Genomic DNA, 17,411 nt, shown 5'->3' with positions numbered 1-17,411 from the left:
TGGCTTTCAGAGGCCTTACCGGCATCCTCCATCTCCTTGTGGCTCTGCTCTATGGCCGCCCTGAGGCACAGCTCCCGTGCACGGAGCCCAGCTGAGCTGCTCCTGTCGGAGATGGCTTCGGTCACCACCGAGTCAATGGACAGGCGGGCCGCGCCATAGCGTCTGGAGAGAGCCACTGCTGCCGACGTCTTTCCTGGAGGGAGAGGAAGAATAGCGTGGTGACACTCACACTGGAGTACTCCTTTAGGGGAATCCCAGAGGGAGGCAGCTTGGATGCACTTAGAATTATCCTCTGGGGATGGGGGGATCACCCCCAAGGGGGACCTTTGTCCTCTGTGGTCGCCTGAGTGCTCCAACCCTGTCCCAGATGTTTGCCGGCCTGTCCCAGAGGGCTCGTGCAACACCTAGGCATGGTTTGGGGCTCAGCATGGGCTAGGGACTGCCCCCAAAACGCAAGGCAGAATTCATGGCAGAATGAGAACCTATCTGTACAGACACTAGGTGGGCCACTTGTGGCTAGGGAGAGGGCTGGGACTGCTCCATGCACAGCGGATCCATGGTCTGCCCACTTCAGGCCACCAACCAAGCGCCACGGACCCCCAGGATGCCCCTCGCCCGGTTCCCCCGCTCCTTGCAGCTGAAGGCCACAGCACACATACCCGTCAGGGGCGCCCCGTGGATGATGATGACGATCCCTCTGCGGTTTTGGGCTGCACAGCCTTCTGCAGAGATATCAAGGCCGAGGTGGCGGGCGATGGCTCTGCGGACGGGGCTGTTGTCCAGCTCTCCCGCGGCGTCCTTGCTGCTGGTGCTCTGCCAGTGCTCTGCCGGGCAGGACCGGGTACAGGAGTCAGCCCGCTGCACACCACCGGTCCTGTGCTTCTTCCCTGTCCCCTCAGGTCCCAGGAGAGGAGGATGCTGGAAACAATGCCGTGCCTGGGAACTCCTCGTGCTCTTCCCTAAGGCTTGCTCAGGTTGGGGTCTGTCCTGAGCGCTGCTGATGGTGCCTGGTCACACTATGGTAAGTGGGGTGGCAGAAAGGAGCCTCAGAGGACCGGGCCAAGTCTCCTTCCATGAACGGCTCCAAAGCCCCAGGGCCTTCTGAGTAAGCAGGGCATGCACAGAACCGGGCATTTCACAGGGGCCCAAGGGAACAGTTCTCCTCCAGGCTCCTTCACCATATAGCTGGATGATTTAGGAATATTACACCAGGCTGGGCTTTTAATTTGCCACAACAGAACTGTCAAAGAGCTCCAGCTCTGCCCTTAGGAGGTTACCGAAAGCCACCTTGGTCACCAGGGTCACACAGAGCGAGCACTGCCTTGCCAAGGAGAGGGAACAACGACATCCCAGCGGCTTCTGGGGGCAGAGGTGCTCATCTGACAAAGCTGGGGACAACCTCCCTTGCCTCTCACTTGCCCCTGCACCAGACCCTTGTCGGGATCCTACAGACTTTATGTGCAGGAGAGGATTCAGGACCTACAGGAGTGGAGATGTCATGAGACTGCAGTGGAGTGATAGGAGATGATGCCAAAGACCTCCATGGAGGCCCTTCTGCTTCCGTGGACACAGAAGAGGCAAAGATCTTAGGGTCATTACCTGTCCAGCGCCTTTTCCCAAGACCTTCCTCCTCCTCTTCTCCCAGTTCAGATTTAGAGTCTACCTTGCTGGACTGGTTTTCATCAAACATGGAGAAGGGAATGATGGAGCTATGGGATGAGATGGTGTGCACGATCCCAGCAGAGTACTTCCCTCCTTGATCTGAGAGAGACTGGACGTCTTCAGCATTTGCTGATGAAGAAGGACACAGAGAGGGCAGATGGTGAAGAACATGGCCAGGCAAGCTGCTCTTTGCCATTTGTCACTTTGCAAGGCCACATGCAAAAAGGTGAAAAATTCCCCAAGAAGGGAGATGCCCGAGGCACATAGAAGCCTGTCCAAGCTTTCTTTGCCTTTTGGGGAAGTTTGAGCTTGTGCTTTTGTTGTTGGGAAGGAGAAAATTTAAAATAGGATAGCTGGTAATGTTAGACCTGCTCCTACTGGCTGAAGAACTCATCCAGTCTTATTCTTAGTGGTTAAGACACAAGAGGATCTTCTGATTATTTAGAGGGTATTTTCCAGGCCATGGCAGGCAGGGATGAGCTTGCTGTGGCTGCACTCAGGGCTGGTAGCGGATGCATGTCACAAACCAGACTTTCACCCCAGAATCCCTCCATCGAGCACAAATGCTTGAAGGCAGACTGAAGCCTGCTTCCATAGAGAATGAATTCATGGATACATGTGCTGGTCCCCCTGCTGTGCCCACACTCAGGGCAGCCAATGCCAGAGCCTCACCGTTGTCCTGGCCTGCTGGTTCCCCAGGCTCGGGCTTCCCCTGCTCATCCTGCAGCCTCTTCTGGTCCTGGTAGTACTCCAGCACCTCTGGGGGCAGCTTCTCACCAGGGGCACGCGGAGGCAGCAGCAGGGTGTTGTGGCAATCGTAGTCCTTCAGCACCCGCAGAATCTGCGTACTCGGGGAAGAGAAACCACCCCTTACGTGAAGACCTCCGTTACATGAACCGCTTTCCCAGCCAACCTAGATCTTCTCCCTTGTTCCTTCCTCCCATCATAGACTAATCAAGCTCCTCCAAAGCCTGCCAGCAGAGCCAGCTGACCCTGAAAGGCCACCAGTGGGGACTGCCTCCATCCCCCTGCCACGAGCTGAAGCGCTGTGAAGCCACGGCAGCACACACGTGGGGTCCAGACCTCCTCACCTGCTCCTCGGCGAGGTACTGCTGGTCGAACTCCAGGGAGTAAAACTCGATGGGGAACTCGCATGGGTTCTTCACCACCACTGTCCCCTCTGCCCCGCTGCTGTACGGCAACACTGGCCCCAGCTCGAGCACCGGGGGGTTGAACTCCAGCTGTGGCTCCAGCCCATGCCCCGAGACCGGCAGCTGGAAGTGCTGGCTGCTCTGGCAGATGTTAATCTTCAGCTCACTTCTGTAGGACCTCTGGAAAGAGAGAAGGGCAGAAGGCTCCTACAGGTAGTCCCAGGTGACAGGGACTCCAATTCAACCCTTGCTCCAAGGTTGGGGTGTTACTGGTATTTCTGAGAGGAATGGAAAACACATTTACTCATAGTGTGGGGGTTCTACAGCACACAGCATCTGCATGCTGCTCTGGGTGCCTGGGGTGAAGCAGGTGTGCAGTATAACTGGGTGCCCTGGTGTCAGGTGGATCTAAAAAGGTCAGTCAAATGCTTTCATCTGGTCATGTGGAGGCACAATGCTCAGGAGCAAGGTCCTCAGGAGCGGGCTCAGTCCTGCAGACCCAGGTGCTGCTTCACCTCCTTGCTTAGGAGATGATGCCCAGACACAGAGGCATCAGGCACACATCAGCTATACGACAGAGGCAGATGGGCTCTAGCTGGCTAGAAGCAATGCTGCTCAGTGCCTGGCTCTGGTCGAAGCCAGAGGTGAGCTGGTTACATCTCAGCTAGCAATTGAAGCATCCCTGGAACCATTCCCAGGCACATAAGCACCCGTGTCCATACGGCCACACGCTGCCAGGCTCCAAGCCGCAGTGATCGGGTGCAAGCTCTATTTTGGGAAGGCTCCCGGGTTTGTCACCCGGATGTCACCAGGATGCTCCTGCCTAGGGGGGGGAGTGGAGGGGAAAGGGACAGATTCCCCCCGGCACCGAGAGGTAGCCATGCTGCAGCACACGATGCTCTCTGTGCACGTTCCTCACCAGCATCTCAAAGTGCCTCTTAGAGGAATGTGCTGCGGGGAAACCGAGGCACAGGGGACTGGCAGAAAGCTGCATGTGGAAGCAACGATGGTGGTGGAGGCTGACTTTGTGCCCTGCTCCCTGTGCTGGGCTCTCATTACCTCACTGCCTGTCCTGCAGGAGACACCTGCCCCTCTCACCTCTTCCGTGGGCAAAAACCTGACCCGCACGTTGCATCGCTGCCCCGGCGCGAGGTCTCCAGCCAAGGGCAGTGCCTCAAAGACGCAGGGCTTGGCCTTCGCCTCCTGCTGCAGCTTCCGACGTACGCTTGCTGGCAAATGTTTGTCCACCTGGGCACATAAACCAACCCCATGGTGGGGTCTGCAAGGACAGACCCACCATTCCTGCAGGGCTTGGGCACTGCCCAGTGCTGAGGACAGGGAGGCTCTGTCCTCAGAGGAGGAAGGGGTGGAGGTGGCAAACAAGTGCAGCACCAGCCAAGGAACAGGTCCAGGTGAACCAGTCTCACTCTGTCCCCTCCATGAGCTGTAGCCCAAGTGCTCAGGCAGTTACAGGGGAAGAAAAGCCAAGAGCGGCCAAGGAGACACAGCTGAGAAACTACATGTTGTGTTGTCATTGCTTTACCTTCTTAACAGGCTCTGTCATGGTGATGAACCATTTACAGGGGACCTGGAACTGATTGTGGAGCTGGATGGTTTCTTCCTGACACTGCCCACACTGCACACTGGAGAACTCCAGCCTGTCCCTGGAGAGGCTGAGGGACGGCAAAGTCACAGTGGCACGAAGGCAGATGTGAAACGTGGGACCTCCTGCTACCTAGCGAAGAGCAGAGCATCCAGCTGAGAGCACAGACAAGACCCACTGCTGTGCCCCATCCGAGGTGGGCCCCCAAAAAAGGTGGCACAGGCACAGGAGCGTGTGGTACCTTGATGGGCAGGAGCACGTCCACCGCTCCCAGCGGCAGGCTGGCCCTCTGCGGATCGAAGCGCACCTCGAATGTCTCGGTCTCGCAGTACGGCAGGTTCCTCACACGGTCCAGCTCCACAGTGAAACCTTCAAGAGATGAAAATAAAGCAGCTGAGACACACAAGCGACATGAAATGTGGCCCCAGCATGCTAAGGCCATACAGGTGTGGATGCTCTGTGAAGTTCTTTTTGTTCCTTGGATGACAACTTGGAGGAGGCACCTGACCATCTTAGGCACTCATGGTTTGATGGAACTACAGCCTTACCTCAAGGCCTGTTTTGGAATCCTCCTTTGATACAACAGAGGACCTCACAAGCTGTTTCCTCAATTAAGGACCAAGAGAAGTGTTTTGGCACTCGGAACTGTACACTGAAGCACTTCTGAACCACAAAGGGTCCCTCTGTTTACAACACAAGCCCACAGAGTGCCCAAAGCCTCAGGTGGTGCTCATGGCAGCCAAGAGCAGGAGATGCTGAGAGGTGACGGAGGTGATGGGGCCACCTCACCCCTGCAGCGAAGCATTAGGGCAGTTACAGGCAGGCCAGGTCTCTGGCCAGAAGAACTCAGGCTCGAAAGCACCGGGCATGGGGTCCTGAGGAGGAACAAGCTGTACAAACAAGCACTCAAATCCCTCCACATATCCAGTGACTTACACTGCTGGAGATGGCTCCTTGGAGCCCACAAGAAGTGTCTCCAGCCCTGGGTACCTGTGTCACGCAGGACCCGTCCATCTGCGTGGAAGGACACTGGGAACTGCCCGGTGTTGGTGACCTTCACGATGTGCGCGGGGATGTTACCGAGGACAACATAGCCAAAGTCCAGAATGTACTCGGGCAGCTGGGCTCTGAAAGCAGGAATAAGCAGGAACCCTTAAACCAGAGCTAGCAATGAGGCCTTAAAACAAAAGGAAATATGTTCAAAATGGCATAAGTGTGCATGGATACTGGTCACAGCTCCTCTGCTATGAAAACCTGTAGTACATAAGTCTACTGGACCTCCAACGGTCTCTGAGGAGCTGCTGAGCGAGGGGTACAGCCCAGGCCTGAAATTGCTCCAGGACCTTGTAATAAGACTTGGCCCCACAGGAAACCTTCACTGCTCTGCAACCACCTCTATCTCCAAAGGAGCACCAGGAAGCTCAGTAACCAACAAGACTTGTGGGAAGGTCTTTTTCCAGAGCAATCGCACTCAGGAAAACACAAAAACAAGCTGTTTTGCAGAGTGTCTCCTTCCTCAACCATTTCTTGGAAGAAAGCTCTTCCAGAGCTGGTCAGCCCACGGTGCCTGTGTGGGGTTAATGATCTGCACTGGAGACCCCTCAGGTCTAAGAACGGAATCTGTGAGGAGCTGAGCACCTCCAAATCTCATGGGTGGCACTGCAGAGGGGATGACACTCAGGTGTCCACACATCAAATCCCTCAGGATCAGGCCCCTTCTGAAGTCCCCAGCTCATCCCAGCTTTGCAGGAGCTCTCAGGAGCAGAGGAGCACCGCTGGGTGTTACCCTCGGGGCACCCAGAGATGGGGAACGGGATCTCCCACTGACCTGAGGAGCCTCCGACGAGCACGCTGGTCAAAGACCCCATCCGCGGGGGGACAGGAGGCAAGGAGCTCCTGCTGCTCCAAGGCATGTTCCTCTATGAGCATCTCCTCCATTCGCATCTGCAGCCGCGTGTCGAGCTGAGGGGAGCAAAGACGGGCTGGTTGGCAAAGGTCCTTCCCCAGCCCAGCCTGCTCTTGTTGAGAGGGGAGATGGGGTTCTCCTGTCTCAGTATCTGCAGCACCTCCTGCTCCCTTCACCAGGACCTTATGTCAAAGGAAATGAACTCAGCATCTTCTCCTGCCCAGTCTCTATTACAAAAGCTGATCTGGCTAGACAAACGTGCAGACAAGCCAGGAACCTCCTGGCGCTCAGTCAGTGCCAAAGCATCTCGGACAAAAGCTCTCTTGAGACAGGAGCCACCACAAAGCCGGTGCTTTTGGAGATGAAGCTCCCAGCATAAGCCCAAGACACCATCAGGCTTCTGGCCCCAGGTCCCTTCGCTCGAGTTTCCCCCTGCCAAATTTCCTACCTGCTCCAACAGCATGCAATGGCACCGTGCTTTCAATGCTCTCTCACCCAAATAACAAATGCTGCATGACAGGGGGTCTGCGAACAGGCCTGGAAGCCTGTGGCAGCTCAGGAGTAGGGGTGAGCAGGGATGCAGAGCTGTGCTGCGGATGTGCTCGCTAGAAACCCGAATCCCAGCCTCTAGTGGGACACTTGCTCAGGGGGGACATGTGGCACTTTGCTGAGGGCACCAGGGCATAGTGCTCCCCTTCCACTGCAAGGGGGGTTGCTCTCAGATGAATCCTGCCATTAGAGTCCATAAACATGGCAGAGTTCGGGCTGTGAGCAACAAACACCCCGGCGACGACCCGCACCTGCACCACAAGACACCATAAATCCAACCCCATGAGCACGGCCTTCAGGATCTCCCCTGGTGTTAGGCACAAGCTCATGTGTCTGCGGGAGGGATGACTGCTGGGGGTGGGCAACCCCCCGGGACGATGCTGAGATGATGCATGGCCAGGAAGGTCCTAAGTGCTGGTGGGACACACATGGCCCCACTGCGGGTGTGGGGTGGGCGATGAACGCAGCAGGAGGGTGGCACATGCCACACAGGGCAGCGGCTGTTCTCACCACCGTGCCCGAGTCATCCATGGGCAGCTCAGTGGCCGTGGCTTTCCCCAGGACAATGGCTTCATCTCTCTGTCCGTCCTTCTCCATCTTTTCTTTCGCCTCCTTGAGGACCTTCTCATATTTTTTGTGTCCTGAAGAAAACATCCAATAAATAGAGGCGTGGGCACAGCGCCAATCCCATTTAAGCTGGGAAGCCCCTCTCCCCTGAGGTTGTCCTCTCTGCCAGCAGGCTGGGGCAGGTGGATGCTGCTTTTCCTCCCTGAATTGGGATGCTCACTTCCACCCATCTTCCTCCCCATGTAGGAACACCTCATCCCCTACAGTGTGATGCAAATCTGCCCCTGCCAAAAGCCCTGCTGCTCTGTATTACAGCTTTCCCGAGCATTTCTGTCCAGCCATCATCTTTCCAGCCAACAGATATGCTGGCAAACCCTGCGGGATGCTTCTTGGGGCAAAGCCACATGGGACCCTCTGCTAGAGACCCAAGAAGCAAGTGGAGGGCCAAGTTTTGGGGTCTGACACCCCTGAAACTTCCAGGCGTGGTGTGAGCCGTGCATACAACATGGGAGAAAAACAGGGGACGTTCCTGGGGCCAGGGGCAGCACTTACCTTTGATATTCCTGGGCAGATCTAAGTAGATCCTGGGAAAGCTCCCCTCTCCTTTCAGGGTGAATTTTTCTGGCTCCAGATGACCCACTTGGATCTGGAAAGTCTTGCAGAAGATGCCAGGCACTCCCGGCAGGTACAAGACTTTCAATACTTGCTCCTTGCCAGGTCCGATGTAACCCTGCAGGGTGTGGGACAAGAGGGGGGCAGGCACCAGAGGGGCCTTGGTGACGGGCAGCTGCCGAGGCTGATGCCATTAAAGACTCAGCTGTGCCTTCAGAAGCTCGCAGCAAGAGGGCATCAGTGTGTCATCCTTGCAGGAGACGGGCATGAGGAAATGGGAGAAACTAAATCCCTTTGGGCCACTTCTTCCTAAAGGAGCATGGATGGGGAATTTTGCTCCAACTCGGAGATAACCACACAGCACGCAGGAGCTGGGAGCATAGATGCTCCTAGAGCAGCCTGCTCCCGCACAGAGCCCCGTGCTGCATCCCGCTGCCCTGCACTCCTCTACTTGCTGAACCAGCCCCGCTCCTCCTTGGCTGCCCCACGAAGCTCCTGCGGAGCAGCACAGCTGGAGCCCAAGGGACCTGCACCGGGGCTTCCAATTTCTGGCAAAGGAGCTGCACGCCCGAGCAAGAGCAGCCAAAATGCACAAAATGCACAAGCTCAGGCATCACTGCTGGGGAATGGGATGGGTCTGGTCCCAAAAACATAGCCAAGAAAGAGGAGGAGGAAGTGCTGGAGATGCACAGAGGTTAACACAGCTCTCCCATTTCTGCTGTCTGGAGGCAGGACAGCTCGTGAGGGGCAGACTGGTGCCTTCAGGCAGCTCCCCTCCCCTGGGGTCCCGCAGCAGCTGGGACGGGTGTGGGACCCCGATGCAAAATGCCAGCTTGGTGTGGTGCTGCCAGCAGCCAGGGAGGAGAACGAGCCAAGCTGGCAGCGGGGGCTCCTGCTCAGCGCATGAGAAGGAGCCTTCAGCCTCACCTGGCTGGGGCAGGCAGCTCTCTTGGGGACAGGGGCAAGGAGGGGACCTGCCCAAGGACGCTGCGGGTGAGGTGACCCTGCAAGGAGCCCGCACCGTGTGGCTCCAATGCCAGCACAGGCAGACAGCTCAGCAGCTGGGGCCAAGAGCTGCCAAGTCCCTTGTGCAAAGCCTCCTGCCCCCATAAGGGGCTCAAATGGGACTTGACCTTCTGTCCCTAAGCAGCTTACAGCCCTCGCTGCTGGCTGGTTTGGTGTTTTGGTTTTCTTTTTCTCCTTTTTCCTCTGTAACCCCTCCCCCAGGAAGCAGGACACAGGGCCAGGGCGCTACCCCTGCACTCACCGTGCTGGGCAGGACCAGGGGCACGCCAGGCAGAGGGCTGTCTGCAGGGGCCATGCTGGGGCTCAGCGCCTGGTACTTGAATCCCACCTTCCCGTTGTTCTGCAGGGTGAGCTCCGCTTCAGTGACTTCGTTAAACAGCTGGAGGAGGACAGAAAACAGGAGCTGACCCACGGTGGTAGGATTATGCTAACCTGGGGAACCTGCAGCCACAGGACCCAGGAACAGGTATCTGTGATAGCTCGCAGAAATGCAATAGCAACCATGTAAAGCTCAGTAATAAAGAAAACAAGGAGGACACAAAGTCCTCTGCACTTTAAGGCATCATCTAACAGATGGCTGAGGCACCAAAGAGGAGGTCTCCTTCCCCTGGAAGCTGTTCTTGCCCCCTTGCATTAGGGCAGGGCATGGCCAATCATCCGCTGCTCCTATCTAGTGAGCAGCCCTCAGATATCAGAAGCAGAACCTGCTTTGTAAAGACCCCTTCAGCCCCCGATACCCATCTCCAGTGAAATTTGCTCCCCTGGGCTTCCTCTGCTTCTCAGATCGCTCTTCCTTCAGGAAGCAGTGCTGCTTTGAGACCAGCTGGGGCCAAAAACTCCACCAAAATCAGACAGATCTGGGCAGCTACCCCAGTCAGCAGTGCCAAAGCTCAGCGGCTGCTCTCTTGGTCATTACCCCACCACTTGGCTGCAAGACTTCATTTATTCTTGGCAAAGTGGCACGTGCATTGCAATACCTGGTTTATTTTGTTGCTTGATAAGGAGCACTAGAAAAGAGCATCTCCTTGGGCCTCAGGTATTAGGAACTGATCAGCAAGTGGATGTCCCAGGGACATGTCCCTCTCGGGATCACCACCAGGACCCCTTCTGCCCTGAGAAGTAGTGCCAGAAACCTCGAGGGGGAGGAATTCCCAGCTCTGGGGGCTGGAGATGGCCATAAGAAGAGCAGCCTGGATGCAAGATATATTACACAAAGGCTGTCCTTCCAACAAGCAGAAGAAGGCTGTGAGGAAGGCAGAGGAAGCTCTCCACCCAAGCCAGGAGCTGGGAAGGGTGGAAAGTCTTTGGCATCGGTGGGCAGCAGCACACCAGTGATGGCTTCAAGACCAGGAGCAGCTATGGTACCTGCAGCCTGCAGTCGATCTCTCTGATGTCGAAGAGGTAGCTGAGGAGTGAAGCCTCCCCGCTGAGCGCCACCTCGTACGTTGGGCCTCCCTCCACCTCGCACAGCGCCGTGACGCGGGCGACCAGGTTGGCGTGGCCGAAGAAGGTGATGGTGACCCGTTGGCTCTCGCCGGGCTGCAGCATGCCATACAGCGGCAGGATGTCGAAGACCTGGAGGAAGGGGAGATCAAGATCTGGAGCACCAGGATGGATGCAGAAGAGTCACCCTGCCCTTGGGCTCTGGAGCGAGGCTGGAGCTCCACGGCCTCAGCTTGGAGTGAAGGACGTGGCTGGAGGGGCCCTCAAACAGACAAAACTCATCCTAACCTCCTCCTGCATCCACTCCACTTCCCAGTGGAGTGACCATGGGAAAGCCTTCTCCCACGCTTGCTATTTAATGCACTAACTAATATGGTGCATTAATGTAATTTGGGAGGTCTGGCAGCAAGGAATTCTCTCTGTGCCTTTAGAAGCAGCTTTTACTGCCTCTGGAGAAACGTGAGACTTGGAGGCGAGTCCTCGGGGAGGACTCCAGCCCAGCACACGTGCCCTCATCCTTCCCATCCTCTCTTGGATTCACACGCTGCTCTCTGGTGAGATGCCACAGCAAAACCCACCGCAGAAAACTCCTAATCAATGCCCACTTGATTAAGTCCAACAGGATGAATAACCCTGCCCAGCTGCTGCGCAGGAGAGGCCCTTGGCCAGCCCTAGGATGTGCCCTGCACGGCCTCTCTCCGAGCTGTGATGCTGTGCTCAGGGCATGAGGCCACCCCGAGAAGCACTGGGGCCATCAGTGTGCCATGCTGGAAAGGTGGAAGCCAGGCAGGGCAGATACCCTCTTACCTCCTCCACACCCAAGGCAAGGGGCTCACTGTCCACAAACTCCATCAGGTCCTTGATCTCCACCCGACTCTGAGACTCCGCAGCAGTTGCCAGCTCCTCAGCAGCAGATGGCAGCAGCTGGAAAATGCCCCCCAGGAGCTGCAGCGGACTGCTGGCTGCTTGGGGTGAGACCCCCCTGCTGCCACAGCTACACCCCACCAACGTGGGCTCTTTGAGCCAGCAGCAACAACCTCCCAGGATCGTTTCAATGGATGGGGAAGAACCTGGTCAAGCCAGGCGTAGCTGAGGTGGTGCCTGGGTGCAAATCGAGTGTGGGGACACCAATGCCATCAGTTCAGCATGGGTCCAAGCCCACCCGCAGGTGAAGCATGGGCACCATCCGCACATCCCATTGAGGGTGCACCCGGCGCTCGGTCATGGCAAAGGCCTTGAGGGCATTTTGCACCCACAGCAGGCGGACCAGACGCAGGCTGTGCAACACGACAACCCCCGGTTTGTTCCTGCAATTGTCATTTAGCGTTGCCCCCGCCCAGGACAGCTCCCCTTCTCCCCCCTGCTCAACACTTCAGCACCAGGCTTATGCCCTACAAGGGAAGATCTGGGTTGGACATTGCCTTCAGGGTGAGCCTGTGGAAGCCATCTGGTCCCCTCTGCCGCCTTCCCAACAGCAGACCATGGACTGCTTGTGTTCAAATGCTGCCCAAGGATCGCCCTGAACCCCCCAAACCCACACAGGTTAGGGTTTCCCTGACAAAAGTAGGGGCACAGCTGCAAGCAGCTTGTATCAAAAACTGAAAAATAAGGACTCGGGAAGTGCTGGGCAGAACTATCCTGCTTCAGGAGGTGCTTAGGTTTCATCTCGCATGCCCTTCAGCACTGCAGAGCTGAAAATCTCCACTGCAGAGTTCTTCTTGAACATCCCCACCCCAAACAAAGCAGTTGAGATGTTTTTCCATCTCACAGCTGGTTCTGTGGCATTCAACCTCAAAAGCACTGTCTTTCAGAAGGAACCTCGTCCCTAGGCTTTTAAGCCCTGTTTATAAATGTGGGCTTTGTAATTGCTCTTGAAGTTGAAGAACATGTGCTTCTTCCCTGACGTGAAGAAGTGCTTCGTGCTGTGATCTCAACTTCAGCAGTAGCTGCAGGAGTATTTCCGGGACATTCTCAGACCCAATTAGAGGCTCAGTCTCCCCAGTAGATAAAGCACAGGGGCGGGCTGAGTTTTCTCACAGTTCTTCTTCTCAGGAAGAAATTGCAAGATTTGGACTACCTCAATACACTTTGCAAAGCATACAAAAAGTTGTTTGTTTCTTTTTTTTTTTTTTTTTTGGCCTTTTATAGTTTAATTTTTGGTCAGTTACAGAGCTGTCAGCTAGCACACAACCACTGCTGCTTGCTTTAGCAGTGCAGGACTCTGAGCACAGCTCTCTGCCCTTCTCCTTAGCCCTGAAGGAGGCAATAGGGGGATTATTTCATTTCCAGCCCTGCCTAAACCTCTCCATATCCAAGGCCCTTGATACACACATGCCTCCTGGTTTCAATACCCTTTCTGTCATCCTCACGTTTTCAAAGCTAGCAAAGGTTTGCCAAGTATGCATTCCCAAAGGTGCTAACCACACCACTTTAAGCTTATCATCTCCCTTCTCCCCAGGAAGATCATGCAGATACTGCCTTGATACAATGACATGGGCAGTAGATAAAACTGCAGTACAGATCTGAGGCAACTTTGGATATTATTTAGCCATGTCCACCTTTGCCTGTGCATACATGGCAACAAAGCAAGAAACAAAACACCCTGATGATTCTATCCCAGCATTCAGCCACGCTATTCTTTGCAGCCATGGGATAGAATTTCTCCAGACTGTGCAGAGTTGCAATATTAATACTGCCAATATTTGCATGTGAGCAGGTGCAACCCTTCTCCTTGAACTTAATGATAATTCTGGCATTTCCTGAACCTCTCATGCTTTCTCACATTCTTTTTTTATTGCCCAGGCTGCAGACCAAGGTGCCAGCTCCCATCACCACCGAGGTCAACCTCTAAAGCAGCGAGGCTCACCAGCAGGGTCAGCAAACCAAAACCAATTCCCAAAGCCAGGAGACACCAGACTTTGGCTACAAACCCTTGCTGTAGAGAAGCACCCATCTGCTCTGTGGCCATCACTGCAATGCCCATTGGGGGAGGCAATGCAGCTGGTGGGTCTATAGGGAAGTCTACCTGTGCCTCCAGTGAGTCATCTGCATCTGCTGGCTCTTGGGCAGAGTCTCCTGCTGCTCCCATGGCCTGGGCTGGCTCCTCTACACCCACAGCCCTGGAGCTGCTCCCTGCAGATACCGAGGGCTCCACCGTGGCTCCCTCCTCCTGTGGTGGTTGGGGTTGGATGAAATATTTAGGTACCGGAGGGCTGAACCTGGAAAATAAAATGGTTTAACATGGACCTGCAGCGGGAAGGAGGAAAGCCTGCGTAAGATGGATGAGCCCACGTGGCCCCTTGGCAGGATGCTGGCGATGAGCCTGGTGGCCATGAGCAGGTCAATGCTGACGAGCACCAAAGCACCAGCAGCAATTAACACTGTGGGGAAGAAAGCTTTGGTCATCTTTAACCAACACACTGCAAATCTTGCATGGTGAGATTCAGCTCCTGCCATGCCATGGGCATTCCCCATCCGGCAGCGTGATCCCCCAGCAGTTTCTAAACACAAACTGCTCGAGGAATGGTTTGGTAAATGATTCAGCAAACCAGCTCAAGGGCTTGTTTACAGATGGATCCGAGTTTATAGTTTGACCAGTGACTGTCAATAAACATATATAGTTCAAAGTTTCCAAATATTCCCAGATGACTTAGATTACGTTCCCTGTTTTAAACCACAGTAGGCACTTGTGGCAGCTCTGCTCTGGCTTCCAATGCCGCACGGATGGACAGATGCTCCCCACGGACAAACCAGGCGGGTTTGGGCCACAGCCTTGGCTGCTTCATTCCTAGAGAGGATCTTAGTGCCCACCTTTAATGAAATTCTGCCTGGTGAGTATTTGGCTACCGTCTACGCCTGGTATTTGCTCCTAGATTGGAGGCTTTCCACCACCCCTGAGAGGTCCCACCTGCCTTGGCCTTTGTGTGGACTTGGGATCTCACCAAGACCCTGGCGGTGTCCGGAGGGCAGCACAAAGCAGGGCCAGAGGGCAGGGAGGCATTTGCTTGCCCCACACAGCAATGCCCATCCGTGGCCCCACCTGCACAGAGCTCTCTCCCTGGGCTGTGGCACCTCAGTACGTATTGGGGTGTGCAGGTGGGCACCCCTGGAAGCCCCCCAGTGCCACACCAGTTCAGCACATTGCCTCCATGGTCAGCACCGCCCCAAAGTGCCAGCCACGATCCATCCTGGCCAGGAAATGAAACCACGTCTCAGAGCTACTTGAGATAAATACTGCGAGTTAATAACAACTCCTGAGGAGAGGTAAAGCCCCGAGATAGAAAATCCATAATCATTTATTAAATTACCTTTAGTTCTATAGAATGGTTTGAGGCAACTTCACAGGACCGCGGTGCCTAGACAACAACAACATTTTTCACGCTAAAGCAGCAGCCCTCTGGGAGCCTGGGAGATGATGTGATTAGCGAGCCCGGCTGCAGAGAAGCACAAAGCACAGCCAGGGACTCTTTCCAGTGGGGGAAAGCCAGAGCGAATGAGAAGTGTAAGACAAGGAAGGCAAGGAGCTACGCGCACCTCAGGAAGGCAAGGTGTCCACAGAAAGCTGTCGTATTTCTGCTTATTGGGACAAGAAGCCTTCCCGAAGGAGAGGCAGCTGTCTCAGGAAAGCAGAAAGAAGGGGAAGAGGGGTTGGTAACCTTCTGTCTCTCCCACCCCTGTCCACCCCATAAGCACATCCTCCACCCAGTGCTTCCAGGCTCCCCCATTGCACTGGGGGTAGAGCAGCTCAAGCCACCTGTGGAAGAAAGTGTGGGGATGTGGTGGGAGCAGGGCTGGACGGGCACCAGGGAAAGAAGAGGCCCCAGCCTGCGAGAGTCTAGAAATAAACCTCAGCCTGTCAGCCTGCTGGGGCACAGCTTCACACTGCTTCCCACACCCTCCTCCTGAAATAGAGGAGCTAGAAGTCACACCGCTGCCGCTAACTCGACGCGAAGACGCAGGCGGGGTGGCATGAGCCCGCCGGCTCAGGCTGTGCAAGAGCCATCAGCATCGGGACAGACACCCCAAAACTGCACTTCCCCAGAGCCACAGGTGGATGTGAGCGAGCCCCCTCTTTCAGAAGGGCTCTTTGCAGAGTTCTGCTCCTCCTCACTGCACTGGAGCAGCAAGAGAGGAAACTAAAACCGTGAAGACTATTTCTTTGCTGGGAAAAATTCATTTTCTCAGCTGTTTACAAAACCCATTGAAATTCAGACCAGGTGAGACAGAAGGGAGCAGCAGAACCACTGCAAGATGCGACGTCTCTAGCTCCTGTTCTGTGTGTGCAGGGCTCGGTGTGCATCGGGATGCAGGGAGCGGTCCGGGGATGTCCCACTGCGACCGAGTTTTAATTAACTTACAGTTAATACGTGGTATTAGCAGACACTTTACTTCTTTGAGTCAAGAAGGTCACTTTTGAGAGGTGGGGGAGAATTTTGATTTTTTTTTTATTTTTTTTTAATATTTTTTGAGGGATTCTGTTCCCACAGAGAAGCGTGCCATGTTCCTGTGGCCACAACCAAAGCTCCCCAGCACCTTCCAGAGGGAACCACGGGATTTGATTTGTGAGCACATTTGTGGGCACATTGAGAGTCCTCATTCCCTGCTGAAGCCCCCTGGAAAGATTTGGTGCACGTGAAAACACCCAAAACCTCTACTGACCCATCACTTTCCACGACAAAAATCAGAGAGGGTCTTGAAAACGCCTTCTGCCCTAGCTTCTGCCTCTCTCCATGCATTTGTGCAGGACCTTGCCAGGCTTGCAGGCACCATTGCTCCTCCGCCCCCTTGGTCCAACCCACACCATGTCAAGCCCAGGCAGTGCCAGGCATCAGTGACACCAGCAGGTCTCACCCTGTTTGGGCAGGGGGAGAAGGGGAAGAGGTCTTTTGGGGAGGTCACCCTATGCAGCAGCACTTTCCTCTCTCTGCATGCCCCCGACAAGTTATAACCCTGGAAGAAGTCTCCCACTGACCTTACCAGACTTATTGGAACCTGCTCTGATTTTATAGAATATTTGCAAAACATCTCCCATCGAGTCCTCTCCTTCCCCCTGCTTTGCCGTGTGATTCATAAACATCAGATGAGGCAGTAGGAAGCTCCTGAGTCTCCATCAGACAGAAACACTTCTCAATCAGTCTCTGGCCAAAGGTCTCTCTGAAAAAATCAGGAGCTCTAATGATAAACACAATTTGTACTCTTGGTTCGAAATTAAACAAGCCACGCCGGCCATAATTTGGAGGTGCTATTTAAAGTAATCAACAATGACTACAATCTTCCCAGCTACTTCAAAACGTAGCTCTGCAGACAGACTTGTGGCCACAGTGACTCCTGCAGCTGATCGCCCAGGGGATGCGGAGCTTCACCCTTTTGAGATGCCTTCATGAGGTGTGAGCCTAGCAAACAACTAAGGGTGGGGCTGCAAGTGCTAAAAGCATTAGGCAACGGGGAGCCAAGGAAAGCTGAGCACAACCTGTTGAGAACAGCAAGCTGGGTCCAAGAGAGCTTACAGAAGGCTCCCAGACATGAATAAAGAGATTTCTCTATCTGTCTTCTCTGTAGGGTGAGGACTGCAGAAGACCAAAGCTGTATCTCCACCACTTTGTGGAAGGGATGAACAGGACAGGGCCTGAAGCACATCCTGAAGTCCTCAGCTGGGAGGAAACATCTCTGCTCGTCTCAGCCCCACCAGCCCACACTGACACAGGTTGCCCGTGCAGCATGTCCCAGCCCCATGTGCCTTCCCAACGGGGTTCTGCAGCTGGTCACAGAGGGAGAGGCAGGAGGAGGTAGAAGAGCAACCACAAAGAATGCAGACGAAAAAACAAACCTAAGAAAGCTCCCATTTGTTTAATATCCTTCCTGGGGTAGCATCCCAAAATAAGCCACACGCCAG

The 17,411-nt window shown here is 54.9% G+C and overlaps 1 protein-coding gene across 1 annotated transcript in view; it reads right to left on the bottom strand.

The window, feature by feature from the left end:
* The window catches only part of HYDIN (HYDIN axonemal central pair apparatus protein), a 121,722-nt gene that overhangs the window by 32,060 nt on the left and 72,251 nt on the right, over positions 1–17,411 (bottom strand). Inside the window, exons 23-38 of the mRNA XM_035543765.1 lie at positions 13,545–13,737; positions 11,327–11,443; positions 10,442–10,651; positions 9,318–9,455; positions 7,991–8,168; positions 7,382–7,512; positions 6,245–6,378; positions 5,407–5,543; positions 4,658–4,785; positions 4,357–4,548; positions 3,912–4,061; positions 2,754–2,993; positions 2,335–2,503; positions 1,600–1,791; positions 660–824; positions 20–193 (exon numbers count right to left, since the gene is read on the bottom strand). Of these exons, the coding sequence (XP_035399658.1) occupies positions 20–193; positions 660–824; positions 1,600–1,791; positions 2,335–2,503; positions 2,754–2,993; positions 3,912–4,061; positions 4,357–4,548; positions 4,658–4,785; positions 5,407–5,543; positions 6,245–6,378; positions 7,382–7,512; positions 7,991–8,168; positions 9,318–9,455; positions 10,442–10,651; positions 11,327–11,443; positions 13,545–13,737 (2,648 nt within the window). The remainder of the gene's footprint in view (positions 1–19; positions 194–659; positions 825–1,599; positions 1,792–2,334; positions 2,504–2,753; positions 2,994–3,911; positions 4,062–4,356; positions 4,549–4,657; positions 4,786–5,406; positions 5,544–6,244; positions 6,379–7,381; positions 7,513–7,990; positions 8,169–9,317; positions 9,456–10,441; positions 10,652–11,326; positions 11,444–13,544; positions 13,738–17,411) is intronic.

This window comes from Cygnus atratus, chromosome 12, assembly GCF_013377495.2.
Source record: "Cygnus atratus isolate AKBS03 ecotype Queensland, Australia chromosome 12, CAtr_DNAZoo_HiC_assembly, whole genome shotgun sequence".
NCBI classification, from domain to species: domain Eukaryota; kingdom Metazoa; phylum Chordata; class Aves; order Anseriformes; family Anatidae; genus Cygnus; species Cygnus atratus.
This window is presented reverse-complemented; position numbering and strand designations above follow the sequence as displayed.